This window comes from Serinus canaria, chromosome 5 (assembly GCF_022539315.1).
Source record: "Serinus canaria isolate serCan28SL12 chromosome 5, serCan2020, whole genome shotgun sequence".
NCBI classification, from domain to species: domain Eukaryota; kingdom Metazoa; phylum Chordata; class Aves; order Passeriformes; family Fringillidae; genus Serinus; species Serinus canaria.
The window spans coordinates 59721567-59748293 of NC_066319.1; the positions used below are offsets into that span (position 1 = coordinate 59721567).

Genomic DNA, 26727 nt, shown 5'->3' on the forward strand with positions numbered 1-26727 from the left:
CACACTTCTCCTCTGTCAGCTGTTTAAGAACCTCACCAACAATCTGTAAAAGAGTAAATACAGCATCAGCCTCAAGGGAAATTAACACTGCAGGACTCAGATACCTGTAACCATCCCTGAGCCATCAGCTCCTGCTTGTTTTACCTGCACTGTTCCCACTTTCCTGATGCTAAAAATGGATGTAAAGGTTACTTCAACAGCCAACACCTCGTTTCCCTCACGTACCTGCCCAACGCTCTGCAAGGCCTTGAGATCATTTTCTGACTTCTCATACTGCTTGGTGAGTTCCTTCAGCTGTTCCCTTACTGAAAGAGGAAAGAAACACAAGATTTTGGTGTTCAACCCCACAAGAGCACAGGATCAGACCCTTTTCCAGCAGCAAAGCTGCAGGGAGAGTGAGACTGGGAGACCAGTAAGGACCCCTGAGCTAATGGGGTGAAGGGAACAGAGCTGGGGAAGGATCTGGAGCACCAGGAGAGGCTGAGGGAACTGGGAAGGGGCTGGAGAATTCCTGAGGCAGCTGGGCAGGGGCTCAGCCTGGAGCAAAGGAGGCTCAGGGGGGACCTTGTGGCTCTGCACAGCTCCTGCCAGGAGGGGACAGCCGGGTGGGGGGTCGGACTGTGCTCCAGGGAACAGGGACAGGAGGAGAGGGAACAGCCTCAGGCTGGGCTAGAGGAGGTTTAAATTGGATAACAGGGAGAATTTCTTCAAGGTAAGGGAGGTCGGTCACTGGGGAAAGGCTGCCGAGGAAGATGGTGGAGTCTCCATCCCTGGAGGTGCCCAAGGAACGACTGGACACTGCACTCAGTTCTCTCGTCCATTGACAAGGTGGTGACAGCCACAGGCTGGTGTCGCTGATCCCACAGATCTTTCCAAACCTAAATGACTCCGAGATTCCGTGATCCTCCGGAGCTCTCCCAAGGGGACCGGGACCCAGCGGCGGCGCTGGCAGCGCCCAGCCCGGTCCGCCCCCGGGGCCCGGCCAGGCCCATGACGAAGCGCGGGCAGCGCCGCCGCCGCCGCGCTCCCTCTCGGGGCCCCGCTGGGCGCTCAGAGACGCCCACCCGCCATCCCCTCACGGCCCGCCGTGCCCGCACTCACACTCCTTGAGGCGGCCGTCGATCTCCTTGTGCTCCAGCAGCTTCTTGCGGTAATCCTGCAGCGCCTTGTCCCTGGGGTCCGCCATGATGAGCAGCCGCCGCTCATAGGGAATGCCGGGAAGGGCCATGGCGGCGGCGCCGGCCCTCAGCGCCGCGCAGCGCCCCCTGCTGCCCCGGAGGACTGCGGATGTCGCGACAGGCGGCTGCTGTCGTGAGGGGCCGCCAGTGTCACGGACACTGAATGCGATGGGCACGGGCTGTGCCAGCGCTCAGAGCGTGGATTAAAGGGCGGCCGCGGAGTGTGGGTAGAGGCGGAGGGAAGAGGAGGTGCGGGGAGACCTTATGGAGCTCCAGGAGTCATGGAATTGTTTGGCTTGGAAGGGACCCTAAAGGTCATCCCATTTCCTGCTGTGGGCAGTTTGTGGGACATTCCTGATAAAAACGAGAGCAGGCTCCCGTTACTAAAGTGATTTCAGCTTTTATTATAAAAAAACGAAAGGCCTAAAGGCAAGGGGCCGGGGCCGGGGCCGAGCAGGAGCGTTCCCGTCGAGGATGGAGCAGCACCGGTGCTGGGGCTGCTCAGCAGCGATGGCCCCGAGGGAGCAGCACAATTCCGTGGCTCAGGAGCCCCTTTTTATCCTGGTTTTTGTCCCTTTGGATTGGTTTCTTTTTAGATCCTTCATTTGCATGAAGGTTTAAGGTGCTCGATTGGCCCATGACAGTTCTGTCCAGGCTGGCTCATGGTGCACTTCCCTGAGGTGTGTTATGGTACCTTGGGTACCAGATTTCTCATAACTACCCTTCTAACTCCTTCTACAATACAATAACCAAACTAACAGTACATGCTTAACCATCTATCAGCTATTTTACAACAGCTTCTAACCCATTTTTTAACAATTCCCAAGGCAGACCAACAGCTGCTGTGGTCTGGAAAATCCCCCAGAGCCTCACTGGGGGTATCAGGGCAGGCAGGGGTCAGGGTGAGAGGGCAATGGCCAGGAGAGCAAGGAGGGATGAGCAAGAGCTGAGCTCTGCAGAGAATAAAGGGACCAATAAAGTGACCAATGTCAGCACTGCCAGCTGGGAATGAGGGCTGGGAGGAACAAAAAGTCACCTTTGTCCATCTGGGCAAGAAAATGGACCTGGCTGTAAGGCCAAGAAAAGCTGCCTCCTGTCACAGCATCATGGAATGCTTTGGGTTGGGAGAGACCTTAAATCCCATCCCATTCCACCCCTGCCATAGCAGGGATACCTCCCACTGTCCCAGGCTGCTCCCAGCCCGGCCTTGGGCACTTCCAGGGATCCAGGGGCAGCCACAGCTGCTCTGGGCACCCTGTGCCAGGGCCTGCCCACCCTCCCAGCCAGGAATTCCTTCCTAAAATCCCATTCATCCCTGCCCTCTGGCACCAGGAAGCCAACAAAAACTTTGGGTTTCACTCCTGTCCCTATGGCTCTGCAAGTCACAGAGCAGCTGCTCCCCCAAATCCTGCTTTACCCCTGGAGCTCATCCCAAGTGGTGTGCCAGGGAAGGCTGGTGCCAGGGAAGGGCTTTTGGCTGCTGTCACTGCCAGGGAGGGATCAGACACCTTCTCCTCATGCTCTGCCTCAGAGTGGAGCTACTCTGGGTGAAACCTGGAAGGTTTGGTGTCCTAGAATCCCGGACTGGGCTGGAAGGGACTTCAGATCCCATCTCACTCCACCCCCTGCCATGGCAGGGACACCTTCCACCATCCCAGGCTGCTCCAAGCCCTGTCCAGCCTGGCCTTGGACACTCCCAGGATGGGGCAGCCCACAAAATAATGAGCTTTTGTAATTTAAATCTGCTTAATGATTTTGAGGAGCAAAGAATTAAAGTATTGGTGATCAGATTATTGGCAGAAAACCACACTGGATAATTCTGAACCACAACTCAGAGGGTGAATGAAGTAAATTTGTTTTTTCTTTAATTTTCTCTCTCCAGTCATTGTGAAGGCAAAAAATGAACTGTGGTACAAACATACCAAAAGGTTGGCTGTCACTGTCAGGTAATTAATATGTGTGAATATTCATTAAAGTTGGCTTTGGTCTGGATTATTAACATTGCTTTTCACCCTTAGTGACATGGTTTTTTCTTCTGTAACATGCACATCCCTGTTTTATATTGGCACCTGCTCCTCCCTCCCTTTGTTGCTGGTAGTGCTGTAACTCTCCTGGCAATGACACACTGGGGAGCTTGAATGTGTTTTATTATTTTTAATAATAATAATTTTGATCTGATCTTCATCTGTCAACCCCTTGGGGTTGGGGGGCTGCACCCCAAATCCCCCTTTCAGAGTGGGGCCAGGAGCACTGCCAGCCCCTTGTCCCTCCAGTGCCACTGTGTGACTGAAAAATGACCAGGTAATATTGGCTTTTGCATTTATGTGTTAGATTTTGCATGTTGTTAGTGTTTATAAATAAATTATTATCATTACTTAATTTAATAATTAAGTTAATTAAATTAATTAATTTAATTATTATGATAATTGGTAAGAAGAACCAATTATAACTCTTTTTAGCTGCAATATAACATATAATGATATAATGTAATATAATGTAATATATGTAATGTAAGTGTAATGTAATGTAATATATAATATAATATAATATAATAATAATATAATATAATATAATATAATAAATATAATATATATCATATAACTATAATATAATATAATATAATCTAATATAATATAATATACTATACTCTATTATAATATATATCTAATCTACTATACATATAATCTAACTTAGCTCAAGTATGCAGTGTATTGCTTATAGAAATAGTGGTATAATGAATATAATATCTGTGTATCACTTATGGAAATAATGGTGTGATTAATGCATTGTTCTATATGTGGAAAAAGCTTTTGTGTAACTAAAACCAGGGTAAGGCCATCCACTGACCAACCTGTCCAGGTGATAACAGTGACACAAACCAGAGCAGTTAGGGAATACCATGCTAAATTTAATTTAATTTAACACTAAATCCTTATCAGAGGATGTGAAACAGAAGGATGGAGACACAGGAAATAAAACACATTGACCTGACATCCAGGATGTCACCCAGATAAGCCAGAGTGTGAAGTAGTCAAACAAAGGAGTTCCTAAAACCTCAGAAAGTCTGAAAGAGTGTTTGAATAATGCATGAGACACATGAATATGCATGTACCTCAGCAAGGTAACAGGATAAAGGTAACACTGGCTGTACACACCGGAGTGTGCTTTGGCTGTTGGCCAGGAGCACCCCAGCACTGGAATATTGTCCTTTTAGCATCTAAGAAATAGATTCGTAGAGAATTTTTAAACCTGATTGAAGGTTTTTATATAGTATGTATTTGTATATGAATTTTAAGGTAAGAAATATTAATTTAGAAATGGTATGGAATAGGAAAGATATTGTTATGAGAAAAATAGAAATAAGTTTTAAAGGACAGCCTTATAAAAAAAAATTAAATACTTTAGAAAAATAGAACTATGAAAGATACAATGTATTAAGCCCCACAAAAAGTAATTTTAAATTATTAGCTTTAAAATATTTACAGTATGGTGTGGCCAAAACTTATAGGCCAAGAAATGCTTCTAGTGTATTATAGAGTGTAATTAAGAAATATGTAATATAATATAATATAATATAATATAATATAATATAATATAATATAATATAATATAATATAATATAATATAATGTAATGGTATTATTACCTGTAAATATATAATGTATATATTATATAATATCATAAATAGAATGCAATACAATATAATAGTATTATTACCTGTAAATATATAAAATGCTATATATAATATAATATAATATAATATAATATAATATAATATAATATATAGTATTATTACCTGTATATATAATGTATATATTATATTCTATAATATTATAATTTATTATATAGTAATAAATAAAATAGAATAGAATACAACATAGTATGTACATATATATACATAGAATAATACATGTTTATTATACATAATATATAACATATATTATGTTATATATAATATATTACGTATATTATGTTCTATATAATATATTACTAATGTAATATAATATATGCATTATATATACATATATTAATGCACTTATGTATATATTATATAATAAATAGAATGTAATACAATATAATATAATAGTATTATTACCTGTATAGTATAACGTATATATTATATTATATTATATTATATTATATTATATTATATTATACTATATTATATAATATTATATGCAAATCTAATATAATAATATAATATATGCATAATATAATATAATATATATAATATATAATATAATATAATATAATATCATATAATATAATATAATATAATATAATATAATATATATAATATATATATATATATAATATAATATGTATATTATAGTACAATTAAGAATAATTAGCTTCTGATTGTAATGGCATGAATTATAACATCTGCATTATCTCACCCTTCAAACGAAACTGAAAATAGAATAAAACTTTTTAAATCGCCTCTGAGTCCAAAAAAAAAAAAAAAGCCGAATCCGACAAGCTGGATCGTTACTGTTATGAACCTTATGAACCTATTACGGCTGTTAACCTCAGCGAACACAAAGGCCGAGGAGCGCACCGTGTCCCGCAGGTGCCCCCGGCGGGCCGGGCCGTGCCCGCTCGCTCCGTGCCGCTCCGCGCGTCGCCGCCGGGGCCGCGCCCCGGGCGGGGCGGTGCGAGCGGGGCGGCCCCGCCGAGCTCCGGGCCCGAGCGCGCACGGAGATGGCGGCGTGGATCGTCCTGCCGGGGCTGCCGGCACGGCTCGTCCTCCTGGGGCTGCTGGCGCTGCCCCGCGGCGCCGAGCCGAGCTGCTTCTGCCAGGTGGGCACCGGGAGGCAGCGGGGTGGAGGCTGGGCTCGGAGGGGGTTCGGTGGGCAGCTCTGGGGTGCCCGGCGTGGGGAGGCAGGGGAACTGCTGGGGAGAGTGAGGAGGAAGGCTCGGAGATGCTCCCAAGGCTGCGGGAGCTTTCCTGGATGGACAGGCTGGAAGAGCTGGGGGTGCTCACATGGAGGAGGCTCCAAGGAGAGCTCAGATCCTCTTGCGGGGCCTGAAGGAGCTCCAGGAGTGCTGGAAAGGGCCTGGGAGCAAGGGATGGAGAGACAGGACACAGGGAATGGCTCCCACTGCCAGAGGACATGGATGGATGGGAGATTGGGAAGGAATTCTTCCCTGAGAGGGTGAGGAGGCTCTGGCACAGGGTGTCCAGAGAAGCTGTGGCTGCCGCTGGATCCCTGGAAGTGTCCAAGGCCAGGTTAGACAGGGCTTGGAGCAGCTTGGGACAGTGGAAGTTGTCCCTGCCAGGGCAGGGGGTGGGACTGGATGAGCTTTAAAGTCCTTTCTAACCCAAACTATTCCAGGGTTTTGTGGTTCTCTTCCATGCCACCTTAGCTGTATGCTCTCCCTGTTCCCATCAGTAGAGGGGAGTGCTCCAAGTCGTTGAGCATTTCTTCCCCAGCTACCCAGGTGCCTCTCCTGGGATGTTTCAGGGATACCATTGCTGTCCCTGGCAGCTGCTTCATCCCCTCTCCTGCCTTGCTGATCTCCCAGCTCTGCTGTCCAGGAGAGAGCATGGCTGCAGCTCCAGCCACCCTGCCCTGCCATGCCCAGGTGGGAGCTGGGCTGCTCTGCTCCCTAAAACTCCTCCAGGGTTAATTCCTCTTGTTGTGTGCCAGGGGTGTCACTGTGCACTCAGTGCAGCTTCTGTTGAGGTACAGAAATGGGAGAACTGGGTACTAAGCCTGGATTTAAGGAAGAGATCACTTTGCATTCCTTCTGACACCTCTTTGCACATGCAAAGTGGCTGCCCCTGGATCCCTGGAAGTGCCCAAGGCCAGGCTGGATGGGGCCTGGAGCAGCCTGGGACAGTGGAAGGTGTCCCTGCCCATGGCAGGGGGTGACATAAAATGGTATTTGAGGTCCCTTGCAACTTGAATAATTCCTGTGATAAGCACATTTGCAAGATCAAGGAGTGAAGATGTCACAATGTCTTTTGCCTTTAAAAACAGGAAGCTTTTATAAAGGCTGCTCTTGCTGTATTAAATTTCTAGTCCTTAAATTTGGGTCAGGAATTGAGAATGGAGAAAGAGAACAAATGGAATTCCACTCTTGGCTTTGGCTTTGCCTTCTGGGGTGGTTCTTGACACTTTCAGCTTCCTGGGGAAATGGTAGATAAAAACTCTGCTGATAAAGAATTGAAAAATGTGCATTTAGATTCTGGATCTCTGCAGGGCTTTTTCTTGAAGTTTCCTGTAAGCAGGGAGGTTTGAATGTTGAGTCAGGAGTGTGGAATGGGATAAGGAGCTGTAACCACTAACTGAAGTGGCATTCTGGCATGGCAGTGGCTGCCAGGCTCTTTTCCTTGGGCTGGAGGAGCTGGTGTGGTGCTTTGTGCACTGCTGGGTTGTTGCAATGCACTTTTTATTCTGTGAAGCAGCCTGGTTTTCCCTACAAATGTTTAGGGGAGGATTTTTTATTGCCTTTAGGAAAAGGTATCATGTAGGGCAGCATTTCTCAGCCTTTCTAACCACCAAACCCTTTAAATCACACCTGAGGGCTGCCTCATCTCTTGGTTAAAAATAATCTGCTGATCCCCTTGGTCTGGTGGTTTTTATTTGCCACCAAAGAAAATATAAGGCCAGCCTTCAATGATGTGGTTTGCCCTCCTTTGTTTAGCTCCTTGAAGGGCTGGTACAGCTCTTGTTCCTCCTGTGAACCATCTCCTGCTGTCTCATGAGATGAAGAAGCCTCAGTGTGGGTGACTGGAAGAGCTCTGACTTGTCTGCCAGCCTGTGCTGGGACAGGTGACAAGGGCCACTTTTGGGAGTGCTGCTCCAGCAATATTCCAAGTGCTGACTTCAGCAGGCTGTGATTCTGGAATGGGTGTTGCACTCCTGTCTGCCTGCACCCAGGGCAGTGCCTCACCTGCTTTTTGTCACTGTGATTTTACCTCATTTCCTTAGAGACCAAGCTCCCCTGAAACTTTTATTAGAAACATCCATCTGTTGCTACAAACACTGGTGTTTCAAATACTGCTTTCTGCTTCCCAAGCTCTGATTAACATTCCAATATCAAAATCCCCTCAAATTTTACAGGCAGCTCATCCTTCCCTCGAGATATTCCTGTTTGCATCACAGCTTTAGTCAGCCATGGATGTCTTCTGTATATTCCTGGTAATTATTGTTCATTTGCTGTTTACAGGCTGATGCAGCTGCATTAAGGATGTGCTGCAGGTGTTTGGCAGAGGGGATTTTGTGAAGGCTTCCTGTCTGGTTGCCTTTGGGAATGTTTCTGTGGGCAGGATGCTGTCATTAGGGGTGAGTCTGGCCATGGAGAGTTTCCTCCCTGGGACCTGGGCAGGTTTTCAGGCTGTCCTGTGTTCCTGTGGCATTGGTGTTCACTCGGCAGCCTCCGGGGCAGCGATTCATTCCTAGCACAGCTCCCATTTCTCTGGGAAAGAGGAACTCTTCTCTCTTCAGGAGGAGTTTCCAGGTGGAGAGAAGATCTTTGGGGGTACATTCTGCCCCTCTGCTCTGCTGAGATCCCTCCTGGAATAGTGTCCTGCTCTGTGGTCCTTGCAGACAGGAGGGACATGGAGCTGTTTGAGTCCAGAGGAGGCCACCAAGATGATCAGAGCAGCTCTCCTGGGAGGAAAGGCTTGGGAGAGTTGGGGCTGTTCAGCTTGGAAGAGAGAAGACTTCAGGGTGGCCTAGTTGTGACCTTCCTGTACCTGAAGGGAGATGACAGGAAAGATGGAGAGAGAGGATTCACAAGGGGTGGAGGGACAGGACACAGGGAATGGCTTCCCACTGCCATAGGGCAGCGTTAGATGGGATATTGGGAATTGGGAATTCCTGATGTGAGAGTTGTTGAGGCCCTGGCTCAGTTTTCCCAGAGCAGCTGTGGCTGCTCCTGGATCCCTAGAAGTGTCCAAGGCCAGGTTGGACAGGGCTTGGATCAGCCTGGGATAGGGGAAGGTGTTCCTGCCATGGCAGGGGTTGGAACTAAATGGTCTTTAGGCTTTCTTCCAACCCAAACCATTCTGGGATGTTGTGACAGCCCTTCAGGCCCTTGTTTGACCCCATCCTGATGCTCCCATGTGAGATTCACTTCTGTATGAGTTCTGGAAAACCTAGTCCTTGTTTTCTGGGCAGAAGATGGGGACAAAGCACCTGGAGTGGCAGATAATGCTTCCAGGGCAGGTGCAGGAGTGACTGTCCTCAGCTGGCTGCCAGCAACTTGCTCCAAGTGCACTGGCAAGGATAAAAGGGAAATAATTTCATAGAATCTGGAAGGGACCCACAAGGATCATGGAAGTCCAACTCCTTTGTGCCAGGTGAGGGAGCAGGGAAGGCATCTGCTCACCATCAACATGGGACTTGTCCAGAGGAGCAGGCAGTGCCAGGGAAGTTGGTACAGGCTAAACCCAACCCCTCAGCCTCTGTGGCATTCCCTTCCCTGTGCCCTGTTGTGGCTGTAGTGGGAGATGCAGGGAAAAGTTCTTCTTTCCTGCCTCCTGGCTGTGGTGTGGGACACAGTGAGAAGAAATCCCAAAATCTGCTGCTCAGGGGATGTTCCTGTGACACTCAGGGCAGCAGAAAGAGGTGGGAAGAGCAGCCTGGAGGGGGGAAGGAGGCTGAAGCAGAGGCCAAGCCCAGGGATTGCACAGTCCCTGCTGTTGGTGTTCCCAGCACATGAGGTGCAGGTTGGATTCTGGGCTTGTGGCACATCACCCTGGAGCTTACTCAGCCCCCAGAGCCACTCCTGCTGCTCTGTCCCAGTGGGACAGCCCAGCCCAACCCAGCCCAGCTCCTCAGCCTCCTGCCAGCTTCTCACACCCAGGGCAGGTGGAGCAAAACCCCTCAGCTGGGTGATTCACAGTGCCAGCAGGCTCGTGGCACATGTTGGGGACTGGTCCATCCCTGGTTTGTCTCAAACAGCTGCTCTCCTTGGCACAGGCTGAGGATGTAGGTAAATATTTTGTTTGTGGGGTGGGAGGAAGTGTTTTAATGTACCACCCACAGGAGGGCACGTTTGACACAGAGCTCAGCTGCTCTGGCAGCAGGAGGTGGAGTCCCAAACCAAGTGGGGGCTGAAAAGTGGGTTCTGGGGGGGTCATGGAGCAAGAGGGAACCTCTGAAATGAAGACAAATCCTGCCAAATGGTCTGGCAGTGCCACTTCCCTGAGTCTTGAAGTGGCTCAGCTTCAAGCTGTTTGCTGGGGCATCACTGGGGCTTTCAGCAGGGCTCTGAGGAGCCTCAGCTCTGGATGTTCTTGGTGCTGCTTCTCTTCTGTGCTCCTCTGGCTGTAGGTTGGGCTCACACAGCCTGGGGAAATTGTCCATTTTTACCCATTCTGGCTGAAATCCTTGGAGGAAGAAAGATTGAGCAGATGTGGAGTTTTCCCAGCACCTTTCCCTTTGCCCCTTGCCCCCACAGGTGTGTTCAGGGTGACCCTGAGGCTGATCCCACCAATAAACTTTGGGGAGCTCCAAAGCACAACCCCCATCCAGTCCTAAGGATTTTGGGATCATCTGCAGTGCTTCCCTGGTGGGGTAAAGCACAGACAGCAGCTCCTGGTGGAAAAAGTAGTACAGTGACATTATCCATTAATGCATTTATTTCCAGCTCCTGTTACACTGTTGTCCTGTTTTCTGACATCTTTTCTTACTACTAGAAGAAGACAAAGTGGGGTTACAAGATTGCAGCTGAAGCCCCAAGCTCAGATCTTTCAGTGTATAACTTTCATGTAATTTCAGTCAAGAATCTGGCTTGTGTGCAGTTCCATGCAGTGTTCAGCCTGCAAACTGAATTATTGAATTGCCCTGCAGGGTATGCAAACCAAATAAAATTAGGTCCACGTGAGCTACTCTCTTGTCAAGCCAAGAGCCATCTCTCTTGGCTTGACAAGAAAAAAAGTGATGTTAGTTTTGCATCTCTGGATTATATTCAGGATGAGATTGGTTCTGGCTTGAATTGGTCACCAGACATAACAAAACCAGCCCTGGCCCAAATGGTGCTGCCAGAGGGGGGTTGGTGGGAGCTCCAGTGCTCCCACTTTTACAGGGATGTCATTCCTTTGGAGTGACATCTTTGTCAAGAGAGCAGCTGAAGACTATCCCCAAATCTTTTTAATGTCACTTTTAAACCCAACCTTTAAGCTTCCTGCCTTGAAGGATGCCAAGATTTCAAGAAATAAAAATGTGGTTGGTTGGTGGCTTGCTGTGGTTTGTTGTTTTGGTGTGTTTTTTTTTAAATGTATATATAAATTTGCAACAGCTTTAAATTGGGTAACTGGATTAGCAAATTGCTGCTGTTTGTTTTTACAAGGGTGATTCAGGTTAGTGGAAATCTTAAATCACTGTTAATCTTCATTACTGTGCAAAATGCAGGACAGAATTCAGTAAATGTGTGAGGGTGACACACTGAGCTGCAGTGTAAACACTGAAAATATCAGTGAGCCTCCAAATCATGCTGCCTCAACAAAACAGGGTTGTTCCAGTGGGGTAGGGAATTCTGGCTATTTTTTCCCCCACCTCCCCATTTCATGTGACTTTGTGCTCCATTTCTGCCATCCTCCTCTCAGCTCCATTTCCATGGTGGTAAATATAATTTTGTTTAGGTTGTTGTGTAGCTCTGGCTGAATTATGAGGAGCAGCTGAGGGGGCTGGGAAGGGGCTCAGCCTGGAGCAAAGGAGGCTCAGGGGGACCTTGTGGCTCTGCCCAGCTCCTGCCAGGAGGGGACAGTGGGGGGGGTGGGCTGTGCTCCAGGGAACAGGGACAGGAGCAGAGGGAACGGCCTCAGGTTGTAACAGAGGAGGTTTAAATTGGATATTGGGGAAAATTCCTTCATGGAAAGGTTTGTCCAGCCCTGGCCCAGCTGCCCAGGGCAGTGGGGGAGTTCCCATCCCTGGAGGGATTTGAAACCTCTGTGGATGTGGCACTTGGGTCAGTGCTGGGGGAATGGTTGAACTCTGTGATCTTTTCCAGCCTGAATGATTCCAGGATTCTCTGATTTCCCCAAGGACTCACTGGGGCTGTGGGGGAAGCAAAACTACTTCTGTGTTGGGCAACTTTGTCATCTGCCAGTAAAGGATGTGTCAGGAAACCACAGCTGAATTTGAACTACTTCTTTCTTTGTTGTTTTTTTTTTCTTCAGGACTTGCACAAAGCCTGTTGAGTTGTTCAGGATGATGCAAGAAGGTTCCATCAGATGTAGAACAGATGTTTTCGTGCCAAATGGCTCTCTGAGGCCAGCAGAGGCACTGCTGCACTTAATCACAGAATCATGCAATGCTCTGGGTTGGAAGGGACCTTAAATCCCATCCAGTTCCACCCCTGCCATGGCAGGGACACCTTCCACTATCCCAGACTACTCCAAGTCCTGTCCAACCTGGCCTTGGGCACTGCCAGGGGTCCAGGGACAGCCACAGCTGCTCTGGGCACCCTGTGCCAGGGCCTGCCACCCTCCCAGCCAGGAATTCCTTCCCAAGATCCCATCCATCCCAGATGAAGCCTTTCCCTGTGTCCTGTCCCTCCATCCCATTAAATCCCCTCTCCCCATCTTTCCTGCCAGCTCCCTCAGGCACGGGGGGGCTGCAGTTGGCTCAGCCTGGAGCCTTCTCCTCCCCAGGTGAGCAATCCCAGCTCTCCCAGCCTTTCCTGGCAGCTGAGCTGCTCCATCCCTCTGCTCACACTGCTCTGCTTCTCACCAAACCAAACCAAACCAAACCAAACCAAACCAAACCAAACCAAACCAAACCAAACCAAACCAAACCAACCCAAACCAAACCAAACCAACCCGACCCGACCCGACCCGACCAGACCAGACCAGACCAGACCAAACCAAAGCAACCCAAACCCAACCAAACCAAACCAAACCGAAACCCAACCCAACCCAAACCAATCCAACCAAACCAAACCAAACCAAAGCAACCCAAACCCAACCAAACCAAACCAAACCAAACCAAACCAAACCAAACCAAACCAAACCAACCAAACCAAACCAAACCAAACTCAACCCAACCCAACCCAAACCAAACCAAACCAAACCAAAGCTGACGAACCACAAGGACTTTCTTTGGGGATGGCATTATGGCATTGTTGCCCAACTGGTCCCACATGCAGGCTGCAGCTCTCAGCTCTGTGTTGTGCTCCAGGAGTGGCTTCCTGAGGCTCATCCAGGAGGGGCCTGAGCTGGCAGCCCGTGCTCATAGCAGCCATGTCCCTTCTGCTTACACTTAACTTGGCTTGCTGGGAAAAGGAAAGAAAATGATGAATTATTTTATTGTCTGCAGTGTTAAAAAGTCCTGGCTGAGTTGTTTATAGTTGTTATATATTTAGTTGCTTATAGTTTGTTGTTATATTTGATTTCTTGTTTTGATTTTGATGTTGTTGATTTTGATTTTATTGTTTTTTTCTCCCCCAGGTTACTGGTTATTTAGATGACTGCACCTGTGATGTAGAAACCATCGATGCCTTCAACAACTACAAACTTTTTCCTAGACTGAATGAACTCCTGCAAAGTGACTATTTTAGATACTACAAGGTCATTTTTCCTTGCAAGAATTGTATTTATTTGTGTGCTGCTGTCTTTTTTTCCTTTTAAATCTCCTGTGAACTTTTTGCTGCTCTTTTTTAAATCAGACACCTGCATTTTAACCCTGATCTTTTAAGGGTGCAGTCAGTCAGTTGGAGCCTTCTGTTATGAGGAGAATCTCAGTAAGATGCAATGTGCTTTTAAGAGGATTTCAAAGATATTTTCTCACCCATTTTTCCCTCTTAAACAACACTTTAATGAGAGAACTTCCTTTGGTGAGCTGTGATTTAAAGATGCTGCTGACCAGTGATTCATAATGAGAGGATTTCACATGGAAAACCTGCATTAGTTCCAGACCCTCAGGTTCATTGATGGCTGTTGCTGCCAGACATTCCATGGATTGGATTCCATGAGGTGGATTCTGCTCCCATTCAGTCACATTCCCTTTATGCCCCTCTCTTCCAAACCCACCAAATCTTGTTAAATATTAATTATTTTGGAAGAATGGTGCTCAGTACCAACTCATGGAAGAGAAATTTGGTTTTTGTTAAAGAAGCTCATGTCCTTTCTCTTTCCAGGGTTGGGATTTGTAACAGAAATACTGAGACTGGTCTGAGTGAAGTGTGGAATCCTGGAATTCCAGAATGGTTTCGTCCAGTTCCACCCTCTGCCATGGCAGGGACACCTCCCACTGTCCCAGGTGCTCCAAGCCCTGTCCAGCCTGGCCTTGGACTCTTCCAGGGATCCAGGGGCAGCCACAGCTTCTCTGGGAAGCCTCTGCCAGCCCCTCATAGAAAAGAATTCCCAATTCCCAATCTCCATCCATCCCTGCCCTCTGGCAGTGGGAGCCATTCCCTGGGTCCTGTCCCTCCATCCCTTGTCCCCAGTCCCTCTCCAGCTCTCCTGGAGCCCCTTCAGGCCCTGCCAGGGGCTCTGAGCTCTCCCTGGAGCCTTCTCCTCTCCAGATGAGCATCCTCAGCTCTCCCAGCCTGGCTCCAGAGCAGAGGGAGCTCCAGCCCTCAGAACATTTTGGAATTATAGAAATGTCTGGGTGGGAAAGCCCCAGCAGAAAGACCCAAGCAAGGATTAAAAGGATTTAAAGCTGTGCTGATAACAAGGTTGTGAGTGATGTTATCAGTCTGGGTCACCAGGGAGTTGCTGGTGTGGAACCAACAAGTGCAGAACTTGGATTTCTCTTGGAAAGCTGGGGAGTGGAAGGTTGGCTTGGCTGCAAGGGGGAGATGTGTTATTGATGGGTGATGTGATATTTGCAGGTAAACCTACAGAAACCTTGTCCCTTTTGGGAGGACAACAGTCACTGTGGGATGAGAGACTGTGCTGTACAGCCCTGCCCCTCTGTAAGTACCAAATCCATTCTTTTACATATATTTTTTAATTTAACTTTTGCAGAGCAAGAGGCGACAGCAGACAAGTGATTGAATCTTGTTATTTTAGCAAAACTGGGGCTCTGATGGATCTTTCATGGGTGCAGCAACCCTGGTGGCCATAAGAAAGGCCAAAACCCTAAATTCTGTAATAATACTAATTAAAGTTTCAAGGCAGGCTGGGATTTTAACAGCTGACCCTCTGCAAACAGCCAAAACCTTCTCCTGGTCCTTTTAATTTCTTTTTCCATTAGTTAGTAGTTTTTAGGGCAAATCCATTATAGTTTTTGTGTTAATTGACAGAATTTGTTGCCCATGAGCTGCACTGTGATTTCGTTTTGGCTGATGAATTTGCCTCAGAGCTTTCCAGCCCTGTTGGAGGAGAAATGGCTCTTTGATTAAAAACCCCATTTCCAAGGGCTCTCTTGTCCCTGTATCCTGGACAAAAGGGTTTTGTTCCCTCAGCTGTAAGAAAGCACAGACTGCAGATGTCTGCCCAGAAGAAAGGGCTGAGAAGGTGAGGGAGTCACAGCTTGGTGGCTGGTGGCCCCTTTGGGGACATTTCATGTTTTGGTGTTGACAGCCAGCACAGACTGTCTCACTCCCTCACTCTTGGGTTCTAAAATGGAATGATGATTTTTTTTTTTTTTATTTTACACCTCAAAATAACCCTAAATGTTGTTTAAATACTTTTTCTTCCTTAAAAAATATCTATTTTTGGTAGTGATTATGAGTAATGTGACAGAGTTCTGTTAAAATTACCTAAGTTTTAGCTGAAAGTTCCTCTTATTTTAAGAACTGACTGTCCCTGCTGTTCTTAATTATTTTGATTTGGGTCCATTTCATCCTGAAATCAATAAAAATAACTCTTATTGCTTAATTTTTCATTTTACCATCACAGTATTTGCTCCTGTAGAAATGGTTCTATTGCCTTCCTCCTCCTCGAGAAAATGGAAATTGAGGAGAATTTTGGGGCTGGTTGTGTGGGGCTGACATTCCATGATGGAATGGTCATAGGGAAGTTTGGAATGCCATGTGTCAGGGGATGACAGATGAAAAAATATCAGGAGGCGCCTGGGCTCCTGCCAGGAAGGTGATGCCAGGCCTGGCTTCCCCGAATTCCTGCTGGGATAAGCAAAGCAGAACCTGATAAAAAAAAAATCAAAATGAGCCACTAGGAATGTTTCTTCTCCTTGGTCTGGGCAGGAGTGAGGAGTTGGGTGTGTTGCAAGCTGGGCTGAGTGTTGTGGTCACCTTGTCACCTCTGGCAGCTGTGGTGACACCCCAAACCTTTCCCAGAGGTCTCACCAGCCCCACAGGTGGCACTTACTTTGTTTTGTCTTTCAGGATGAAGTCCCTGATGGAATCAGAGCTGGAAGTTACAAGGTGGGTGTGGCTGAGCACAAAAGGATGAGGGGGGTTTATTTTGTGGTCCAGTTTTGTGCCACGGAAGTGACAAGGTTGGAAAAGACCTGGAAGATCATCGAGTCCAGCTGTCACTGCACCAGTGACACACACCACAAACTGGGGGTTTTGATCACTTCCAGGGATGGGAGCTCCCCCACCACCCTGGGCAGCTCCTTCTAATGCCTGCCAACCCTTTTCAGGAAGAAATTTTCCTTAATATTCAACCTAAACCTGCCCTGGCCCAGCCTGAGGCCGTTCCCTCTCCTCCTGTCCCTGTTCCCTGGAGCACAGCCTGACCCCCCCCACTGTCCCCTCCTGGCAGGAGCTGTGCAGAGCCACAAGGTCCCTCCTGAGCCTCCTTTGCTCCAGGCTGAGCCACTCCTGGTGCTCCAGCCCCTTCCCCAGCTCCATTCCCTTTCCTGGACCCTCTCCAGCCCCTCAAAGTCTTTTCTGTCCTGAGGAACCCAGATCTGCCCCCAGGCTTTGAGCATGGCTCAATAAATGTCAGGACGTTCTTTAGACTTGAATTTTTACTCTCTTCAAGTGCTTGGAGAGCCCAGAGCTCTGAGGTGGCTGTGCTGGAGCCAGGTGTTCCCATCTCTCCAGGAGCAGGAGTCACCAGGCACACAAAGCTCCCAGGGCAGTGCCAGGGGCTGCCCGAGGCTCTGCCAGACTCCTCAGCATTGCACAAACCTTTGGGTGTCTGCAGACATCTCTGCAAACACAGTGGGGCTGAATCATGAAAGGCTTCCTGGGGCTTAACCTGTGTTAATAGTGCATTGAAGGCTAAATTAAAACAGGAGAAAATTTCCTTTTTAATCCTCATCCCTCCCCACCCCTTTGCTTTCCAACCCAGTATTCGGAAGAAGCCAACAGCCTCGCTGAGGAGTGTGAAGAAGCCAAGAGGCTCGGAGCTGTTGATGATTCTTTGAGGTTTGACTTCTTTTGCCATAATCCTTCCTTGTCCTGAAGGAAAGCTGGGATCAGAGCCCTCTCTGAGAGCTTTTCCCCACGTTTTTTTGCAGCAAGGAAACGCGGCAGGCAGTGCTGCAGTGGGCACAGCATGACGACTCCTCGGACAGCTTCTGTGAGGCTGATGGTATGGGTGGGCACCTGGCAGGGCTGCCAAGGCTTGCATGGGATTGATGCACTTCTGCAGAACTTTAAATCATGGAATGGTTTGGGTTGGAACCTTAAAGCCCATCTTATTCCATCCCCTGCCATGGCAGGGACACCTTCCGCTATTCCAGCGTGCCCTGTCCAGCCTGGCCTTGGGCACTGCCAGGGATCCAGGGACAGCCACAGCTGCTCTGGGCACCCTGTGCCAGGGCCTGCCCACCCTCCCAGCCAGGAATTCCTTCCCAATATCCCATACATCCCTGCCCTCTGTCAGTGGGAAGCCATTCCCTGTGTCCTATCCCTACAGTTCTTGAGTGAGAGCTCCTCTCCCACTCCTTGTAGCCTCTACAGATCCTGGAATGTTGCTGTGAGGGCTCTACACAACCTCCTCTTCTCCAGGCTGAACAGCCCCTATTCCAGTGTAATATTTCATCAAAACAGCATTTCTGCTCCTTTCCACCCCCCTGACCTCAGTATTTTGAAAATAACACACAAATATTTCTGACAAAGCTTCCTTGCTGCTCTGGGCCTTGCTGTGTTTAGCAAGGTGGGGCAGAGGTGGCTGGGTCAGCCTTGGAAAATGTCATTTTCCCTGAGAAATTCGTTGTCCCTGAGGCAGCTGTGCTCCACAGACATCCATTCTCCTGATGCTGAGTACGTGGACCTGCTCCTGAACCCAGAACGTTACACTGGCTACAAGGGCCCGGATGCCTGGAAAATCTGGAACAGCATTTATGAGGAAAACTGCTTCAAGTAGGTGCTTTGGGGGACCACTTCCACAAACCTGAGGGTGCTGGTTTGTGCAGAGGGCAGGAATGAATCCTCATCCTCCTGTCTTTGCTCCAGTGCCTGTGCAGGGTGGGATGCACCCGGGACAAGCCACGTGGCTGGCCCAAAAAAAGAGAATTGAGCTTTCCTGCCTGCTTTTTCTAAAAAAAAGGAGAAAGCACCACCAAACCCCCACAGAAACCCACATTTTTCTCTATCCTTTCCTTTCCTGAGCAAAATTAAGAGGATTTTAGATCCCCTCAGGCTGTTTGAAGTAGCTACTTCTGCTCTGCTCTGTTTGTGCACACAAGAGACAGTAACTTATTTACATCTCTTATTTAAATTATTTTTTTTCCTAGGCCTCAGAATGTAAAAAGACCTTTGGCATCTGGCAGAGGTGAGTCATTTATTTATCTCACTAAGTGGGTTAGTAGTGAACTGACCCCAGCTCCAGGAGCAGTAAATGTTCCCTGGGCTCCTTCTCCTGCTGGATCAGAAATATCTTGTAGCTCTTGACCAAGTGTAGAATTTTGTGGCACCTGGAAGTGAGTTTTTCTAGCATCCACTGTGCAAAAAGAATGTCTGATCTTCCAGTCCTGGAAGGAAGGTGAGTTTTGGAGGGGCTGGGAGCAGGGCTGACCCCTGAGCTCTCCCTGGGTCCCTGGTGTCTGAACTTGGCAGTGCCAAACCACCTGTGATGGCTGGAAATGAGAACCTGGCTGGGATCCTCCATGGAGCCTCCCAGAGAGCAGCTCAGAGCCAAGGCCAGGCAGTGTCAGTGAGAGCAGGGAAGGGGTCTGGGAGCAAGAGAGCATCATCAGCCTCCAGCAGCACCCTCTGCCACCATCTCCTCATTTCCCCTGAATTATGGAGCTGTTCATCCCCCTCCTGGGAGCCTGGTGTGAAGGAGTGACTCTTCTCCTGCTGAAGGAGATGTGCAATGTCCCTGGAAATATCAGCTTTTACTTCCTTTGCAAGTATTGATCCCTCCTGCACTGGTCAGGTTACTCAGCACCGTTCTCATCCGGTGTCCTCACTGCTGCACTTGGCCTTCCTGTGTTCAGAACACTTCCAGACCTCCCTGGAGAGGATCCTTCTCTTGTCAGAGCAGATCAGCAGAGCAGTGCTTGTGCTTTGGAGCTTAATTTTGGTTGTGTGTAATGTTTTTATCCTCTTTTTCTCTCTCTCCCTCCACCACTTGTGCTTTTTCCCCCCAGGAGATGATGGAGGTGAGTGGCACTGTTTGTTTTTACTGATAACAGAAACAAGTGGGGTGTCCTTATCCTGCTGGCACAGGCTCTGCCTTAGATCATGCACCTGGTTAGCAGAATTATTCATCAGGCAAACCAGGAATTGGAGTTATGGCATCATAGGAGATCCTGAGTGGGATCACAAGGATCAGAGTGCAGCTCCTGGCCCTGCACAGACACCCCAACAATCCCACCCTGGGATCTCTGGGAGTGGTGTCCAAACACCCCTGGGGCTCTGGGGCTGTGCCCATTCCCTGGGGAGCCTGGGCAGTGCCAGCACCCTCTGGGGGAAGAACCTTTCCCTGATATCCAACCCAAACCTCCCTGGCATAGCTCCAGCCCTTCCCTGGGTCCTGTCCCAGCTCAGCAAAGTGGAGATCCCTGTGAGCTCCCTGTCCCACCCACCCTCATGTGAAGGGCTTAAAAAGTCCACCAGCATTTTTTTAACAGCATGAGTCCAGTCTGAAGGCAGGCACTCAAGTGTGAGAAGCCTTTGGGAACAGGAATTGTCCTGGGTTTTTTTAGTGCTTGTTACTGAGAAAGCTTTGAACAGACTCATAATCCCAAACTGGGATTATCTGGAGCTGTAGGAGAGGGGTGCCCAGCTCCCTCAGGCCCTGGGAAGGGCTGTTCCCAGCAGTTCTCCATTCTCCACAGCATCTCCTTGTCCCCAGGCCATCCCCAAATCCTGATCTCCAGACAGGGAAGCCCTGACTCGTGGCGTTCTGCACGCTCGGTTGCACTCTGTGGTTTTGTGGTTGGTTGCTTTGTTTGTTTTATAAAAATATCCCTCTCCCCACTGTGGCCAGAAGAGGAAAGCAATCCCTGATCCTTGTTTTTCCCAGCACTGAGCTGTTGTGCTCCCCCAGCCCCCTGGGGAAAGCCCACGTGCTGTTTTCAGCTGCTGCCATGCCCTGTTAGAGAAGCATCACTCACAAGGGTGGGCAGGAAAACTCTTTTCATGCTCTTTTAATGCTCCTTTCCTAATTCCTGCAAACTGGAGTGGGCAGAGGGTCCTCTGGGGCCAGCCTGGAGGTGGATTCAGGGCATCATGCTCGGGCTGTAGCCTCACTGATGTGTTTCCCTTTCTTTGCAGGGCACACCTTTTACAAGTGGCTCAAAGGTAATCCTTGCTCTCAGCATGGTTGCTCCTGCTGGGATGGACAGGAAATGGCCAGGGCTGGGTGGGATTAGTGGCCACTCTCAGTGGGGTTGGATTCCTGCCTCACAGCCAGGAGGATTGACAATCCAGTGGGTGCTTCCAGTGTCTTAAACTGCCCTTTTCTCTGCAGGGGTCTGTGTGGAGAAAAGAGCTTTCTACAGGCTCATCTCTGGTCTCCATGCCAGCATCAACATCCACCTGAGCGCCAGGTACCTCCTGCAAGGTAAATCCTGCTTCCTGCCCCAGCCCTCCTGCCTCACTCCTCACTGACACTTCCATGGCTCTGCCAGATGCTGCTTGGAGCCTGTCCCAGCAGGACTCAGGCCTGTTTGTGCTCTTCCAGCAGCCAGCTGGTGTAACAGGGTCAGGGATGCAGCTGCCTCACGCCTCCAGGTCTGACAGGGGCTGGGCCAGGCTCTGTACCAGCACTTCCAGCAAATATTCCCTCTGTTCTTACTCCAGGGTTATTTTGGAGTGAGTTTCTAGCTGTGGGTCGAGGCTGTCCCTTCCCAGCCTGGTTTTATGGTGGTCAGTTCAGCAAGAACCTCACCTGGACTGGGAAATGCTTGGCTGGGCTTTCCCAAGGCCATTGATCCATTCCCAGCAGCAATTTCCATGTCCATGTCCATTTCCATTCCATGTCCATGTCTATTTCTATTTCCATTCCATTTCTATTTCCATTTCCTTCCCATGCTTTGGTCCATAAATATCTTGTCTGAGAAATCCCAATTTCAACCCTGGACTTGAGAATCAAGGTGATTTCTGTTGGAATTTGGGAAAATCATTTAGATTTAACTAAATAATTGTATTTAAATGTCTACAGCCCACTTGGACCTCACCTGGGTGTGAGTCAGGCCAGGTTGGAGTTGGGAGATGGGATAATGTGGGAAGCATCAGAGGCAAGAGATGAGCTGGGGCTGCAGCATTAGCTTGGGATGACTTTTCTATCTTCCACTATGTATTTTATAGAATAATCTTAAATACATGGTAAAATGAGCAACAGAAATATTCTTTGTGGGCTTGAAAATGGAAAACAGAGGCCAGTTTCCTCCATTCTTGTTTTTCCATATCATCAGGAATTGTCCTGTTTGTTAGGAAGTTTCAGGAATTACCTGAAAAAAGTCTGCAGGAGTTTTCTGTTTGCTGGGGTTTCCACTGAGTTACAATCCTGCCTCACTTGAACAATTTTCAGGCAAAATTTCTTCACTGGAAGGGTTGTCAGGCATTGGAAGGGAATTCCCCAGGGAAGTGGTGGAATCACCATCCCTGGAGGTTCAAGGAATGACTGGATGTGACACTCAGAGGTTGGACTCAGTCAAAGGCTGATCTTGGGGAGATCTTTTCCAACCTTAATGATTCTGTGGTTTTGGGTCAGTGGTTTGGAAATTTGGGATCTGCCTGCCTGGAATCCCATTCACCATTTCCCTGGAGGGAGGAGATAACCAGAACTAAACCCTGTTGGAACCCAGGGCACAGAGAATATTTCTCTGCCTGTCCTGAGATGTCCTGACCCCCAGGAGAACACTGCTTTTAACCTTCATCCATGGAGAAAGCTTCCAAGACTTTGGGATGAACTGGAATCTACAAGTGTGTGAAATATTAGTATAGTGAATTAGTACTAGTATGAATTATATTAGTTATTAGTATGAATTATATTATATTATATTATCTTATATTATATTATATTATATTATATTATATTATATTATATTATATTATATTATATTATATTATATTATATTATATTATATTATATTAGTGAATTAGTATATGAATAAATATTAGTATAGTTTATCACAGGGTGAAAAACTCAAAGTTTTGGATTTTTAGTATGGAGGTAGATAGAAAAAAAGCTGGAAGATTTTGAGCATTATCTGATCTCCTTGTTCTTCATCTACTCCATTTTCTACAGTATTAATAACACAGAGTAATTGATTGGAAAGAACCACAACACAAATATTGGGTGAACAACCAAATAATTAGTTGTGAGTAGAAAGGTAGAAATAAAATGCATTCTGAAAGTTAGCTGAACAAAATAACTTTAAAATTCATTAAACCTTTGTGTCTTGTAACCTTTTAGCACCTTTCTCTTTGTGCACTAAGTTTAGTGTGTAAACAACATTCTAAACTATTGATAAGAGAAAAAATAAAATTGATAAGAGAAAAAAACAAACAACAACCCAAAGGTCAAAAAAAAAAAAGTCCCATTTGTCTCTCAGTTCTACACAGAATTTTTTAGTGATGTCCCCATCAAAAGAACCTTGTGGGGGGGGTTCTCCCTCAAACCTTCACCTCTGATGCCTTTTGGGGTTTCTGTTTCTGTCTCAGATTCGTGGTCAGAGAAGAAATGGGGCCCCAACATCACGGAGTTCCAGCAGAGGTTTGATGAAGTTCTCACCAATGGGGAAGGGCCCAGAAGACTCAAAAACCTCTATTTTCTGTACCTGATTGAGCTGAGGGCCCTCTCCAAAGTGCTGCCCTTCTTTGAGCGCCCTGGGTTCCAGCTGTACACCGGGAATGAGAGCCAGGATGCAGAGATGAAGCACCTGCTGCTGGAAATTCTCCATCTGGCCAAGTAACTGCACTCGGTGCCTGGGGACAGTGGCTCTGCCACCATCTCTGGGTGTGCTTCACCTGACATGTGAAGCTCCTAGAAGGGCAGTTCTGGCTTCTTCTGGAGTCATTTGTGCAGCAGGATCACAGAAACATGGAATGGTTTGGGTTGGAAAAGAGCTTTTGAAAGGTCAGCTACTCCAGCCCCCTTGCCTTGAGCAGGGACATGGAACCAGTAGTGTAATTTTGCTGGGAGCACATGAATAATATCTGTATGCAAATTACAGAATTTGGCTGATTAGTCCCACAGTTTAATTAGTCCCATGGTTTAATAGCCCTGGCTGCCTTTTGGATTTAGCAGAATTGAATTTAATAACTGCCTACGTGTTAGCCCTAAAATTGGCTACCTGTGTGACTCATCTGTGGGATCCCAGGCCTGGCTTTGTGTTTGCAACAAAAAAAAACATCCTAAAGATCTTGGTAACAGAGGTTGGATGGAGTTTGGATGGAGTTTGGAGTAAAAGGAATGGAAGATACTGGAACCAGACAGAAATGGGTGTCTCCTAAAGTGATCAATATTTCATTTATCTCATCACCCTCCTGTGCTTCTGTCTGTCAGCACTGAAATTGCTTAAAAACCCTTTTCTGCAAAGTCTCCAAGATGAGATGCCAGCTCAAATTGGAAAATACAATCAAATACAAATTGGAATACAATCAATAAAAAATTGAAGAGAAAAATAAAATCCCAGGGTGGTTTGGGTTGGAAGGGACCTTAAATCATCTCATTCCATTCCCTGGGAGTGGATGTCAGATTAAAACACCTCTGGAGATGTCCAGGGGCTCCCACCTGTGTTTATGCCCACCCCTGACTGCAGCCATACATCCAAGGAGGGCAGAAATCAAACTCTCATCTTTCCCTTCCAGGTCCTTCCCACTGCATTTCGATGAAAATTCTTTCTTTGCAGGGAATAAAAAGGAAGCTGCCAAACTAAAGGTAATTTCTGCCAAGGACCCCACTGCAGGAGGCTTTTCCTACCTCAGTCCCACTGAATTCCGGGATTAATTCAGATTAATACCTGGAAGGAGCCCTAATTAGTGCACAGCCATGAATGTCTTTTCCCCCAGGAGGAATTTAGGCTGCACTTTAAGAACATTTCCAAGATCATGGACTGTGTTGGCTGCTTCAAGTGTCGGCTGTGGGGGAAGCTGCAGGTGAGATTTGTCAGCAATATCTGGGAGCTCTGGGGCTGGGATTGGTCCTTGGATACCAACCAGCTCCTGGATACAGCTCAGGGCTGCTGATTCCTCACCTGTGCAGGCAGCAGGAAGCAGCTGCTGGCAGCTTGCTCAGCCTGGGAAACTGGGATGAGCCAAGAGAGGGGAGGGGTGCAGAGCCTGCCTGGAGGGAAATCCTCTTGCCCTGGTCAGGGGATGCGGCCCAGGAGGAGGGAGGTTGGAATGCTGCTGTTCCAGGATCCTCTCTGATCCCTGCACAGACACAGGGCTTGGGCACAGCGCTGAAGATCCTCTTCTCAGAGAACCTCATCGAGAAGATTCCTGAGAGTGGCCCTTCCTATGGATTCCAGCTGACCAGACAAGAAATTGTGGCCTTATTTAATGCCTTTGGAAGGTGAGCTTGAGGCTTTCCCGTCTGTTTTGCATAAGCTGCTGTGCTACACCCAGTTTGAGCTCTAATTTCAGGCAGTTCCACAGTTTTGGTGGGGACTCTTGCTCTGGTCATAGTCTGATATCAGGTGTTGCTATGGAGTACAACAGTTGGAATGATTTAAAATATTTTTATACTCTGCATTTCTGTAAGGAATTCAAGGAAGCATTTATGCTAAGATAGAAAGAATTTCATCATTTTTAAGGGACTGTGTGACTCTGTCCTTGGAGCACATTGTCCCAGGCAAGGGCTGCAGTCCTTAAGCCTCTGCCCCAGTTTATTCCCAGATCATGATTGCATTTAACAGGAATCCTTCAGCCCAGCCTCTCTGGATGAGGAGTTTTTGTCAGAAAAGGAGGATAATGAGGCCTTTAGGAGGGGATTTCAGGACACTCTGCTTATACATGAGCTCTTGGTGATGTTGAGAGGCTGAGAGTTTCTGGCAAACAGGATTTTCCAAAGATGAGTTCCTTAACATCCTATTCCCCTGTGAGTCCCAGAGTTTGCTTTAAAAAGAGGCAGGGGAATAGTGAAGGGCCTGGTTGTAACCTCAACCTAATTAAGCTGGAATTCCAAATCTTCTCTTCCCAAGAGCTGCTTGAAGCTTTGCTGGATACAGCCCCTTTCTCCCAGATTTTAAATAATTCACTACATGAATGCTGCTGTAACATTTCCCTTTTGCTTTCCTTGCACACAGGGTTTCAACCAGCGTGAAAGAACTGGAAAACTTTAGGAATCTCTTGCAAAACATGAGGTGAATTCAGTGGAGAAAGAGAGATTTGAGGACAAACACCATCATTGCACCACTCTGACTTAAACCATGGAAACCACTTGCTGGGCCTCCTGTCCCATGATTGTCTGGAACCTGCTGAGGAGATATTTTATACAAGGGGAAAAAAAAAAGCTATTTTTTGGTATAAAAATGGGGACTATATGTAAATTTTATTTTTGGAATAACTCTTTGAAATATTGCTGTGCTATTTGGATGGATCAAGACCCATGGCCTTGCCTTTGGAAGCTGGAGGTGAGGCCAGAACTGTGCCAGTGAATAAATTTGGGGGAAATTCCTTATCTGCTCCATCATTCCAACCTGCCCCTCACTCACAGGGTGCCTACACCAACTTCCTGCTGCATGAAAAAACAACTTCAAAGGGATGGCAGGAGCTGCTGCTGTCCCAAGGTGAAGTCCTCTTCTTCTTGAGGGAACAGGGAGTTCCTGGTACTCCTTGCAGCCACTGGAGGCTGGGAAGATGTTCCCAAGGAGGATCATGCTGGAGGAGCCCCACCTCTTCCCATGTGGCACCTGGGGGCTGCATTCCTCCTTCAGAAGCAGAACCCACCCTCAGCTGTGCCAGAGTGTCCATGGGGCAGCAGCTGCTGCCAGGAGCCCAATCCCAGCCCTCTCCTGCCCCTCCCAGCCTGGCCAGCTGGGGTTGGCCTCATTTGGGAGCTAAAATGGGAAAGGATGTGCCAGGGATGGGGCTGCTGCTCCTCAGGGCTGGCACAGGGGGAGGGGCAGGGGGATTCTGCTGCTCCAAGGATCAGCAGTGGAAAAGGGCAGAGGGTCCCTCCTGGGCTGGACACAACCCCTGGATCCCCCACAGGAATGAGGGTGACATCCCCTGTTCCTGCTCTCCCACAGGGATGGAGCCAGCCCTGACTGCAGCATCCCACAGGGACAGAGGACAGGTTTGGGTGAGGGCAGTGCTGCTGGAAAACAGCCCCT

The 26727-nt window shown here is 47.7% G+C and overlaps 2 protein-coding genes across 3 annotated transcripts in view; one reads left to right on the forward strand and one right to left on the reverse strand.

Moving 5' to 3' along the window:
* Window positions 1–1268, reverse strand: part of PSMC6 (proteasome 26S subunit, ATPase 6) — a 10276-nt gene extending 9008 nt beyond the window's left edge. The window contains exons 1-3 of the mRNA XM_050975697.1: window positions 1102–1268; window positions 226–305; window positions 4–43 (exon numbers count right to left, since the gene is read on the reverse strand). Of these exons, the coding sequence (XP_050831654.1) occupies window positions 4–43; window positions 226–305; window positions 1102–1228 (247 nt within the window). The 5' untranslated portion in view covers window positions 1229–1268. The remainder of the gene's footprint in view (window positions 1–3; window positions 44–225; window positions 306–1101) is intronic.
* A 4542-nt stretch (window positions 1269–5810) lies between these two features.
* Window positions 5811–26068, forward strand: ERO1A (endoplasmic reticulum oxidoreductase 1 alpha). 2 transcript variants are annotated; one of them, XM_050975694.1, is made up of 16 exons: window positions 5811–5977; window positions 13581–13700; window positions 14966–15049; window positions 16424–16462; window positions 17340–17416; window positions 17509–17582; window positions 18235–18355; window positions 18730–18767; window positions 19588–19599; window positions 20717–20743; window positions 20913–21005; window positions 23111–23357; window positions 24260–24329; window positions 24461–24547; window positions 24832–24965; window positions 25699–26068. In XM_050975694.1, the coding sequence occupies exons 1-16, from the start codon at window positions 5879–5881 to the stop codon at window positions 25757–25759; spliced, it is 1383 nt and encodes a 460-aa protein (XP_050831651.1). In that variant the 5' UTR covers window positions 5811–5878; the 3' UTR covers window positions 25760–26068. The 2 variants fall into 2 exon arrangements, with proteins under 2 accessions (XP_050831651.1, XP_050831652.1); XM_050975695.1 differs by having other exon boundaries at window positions 23111–23162.
* The last annotated feature ends 659 nt before the right edge of the window (window positions 26069–26727 follow it).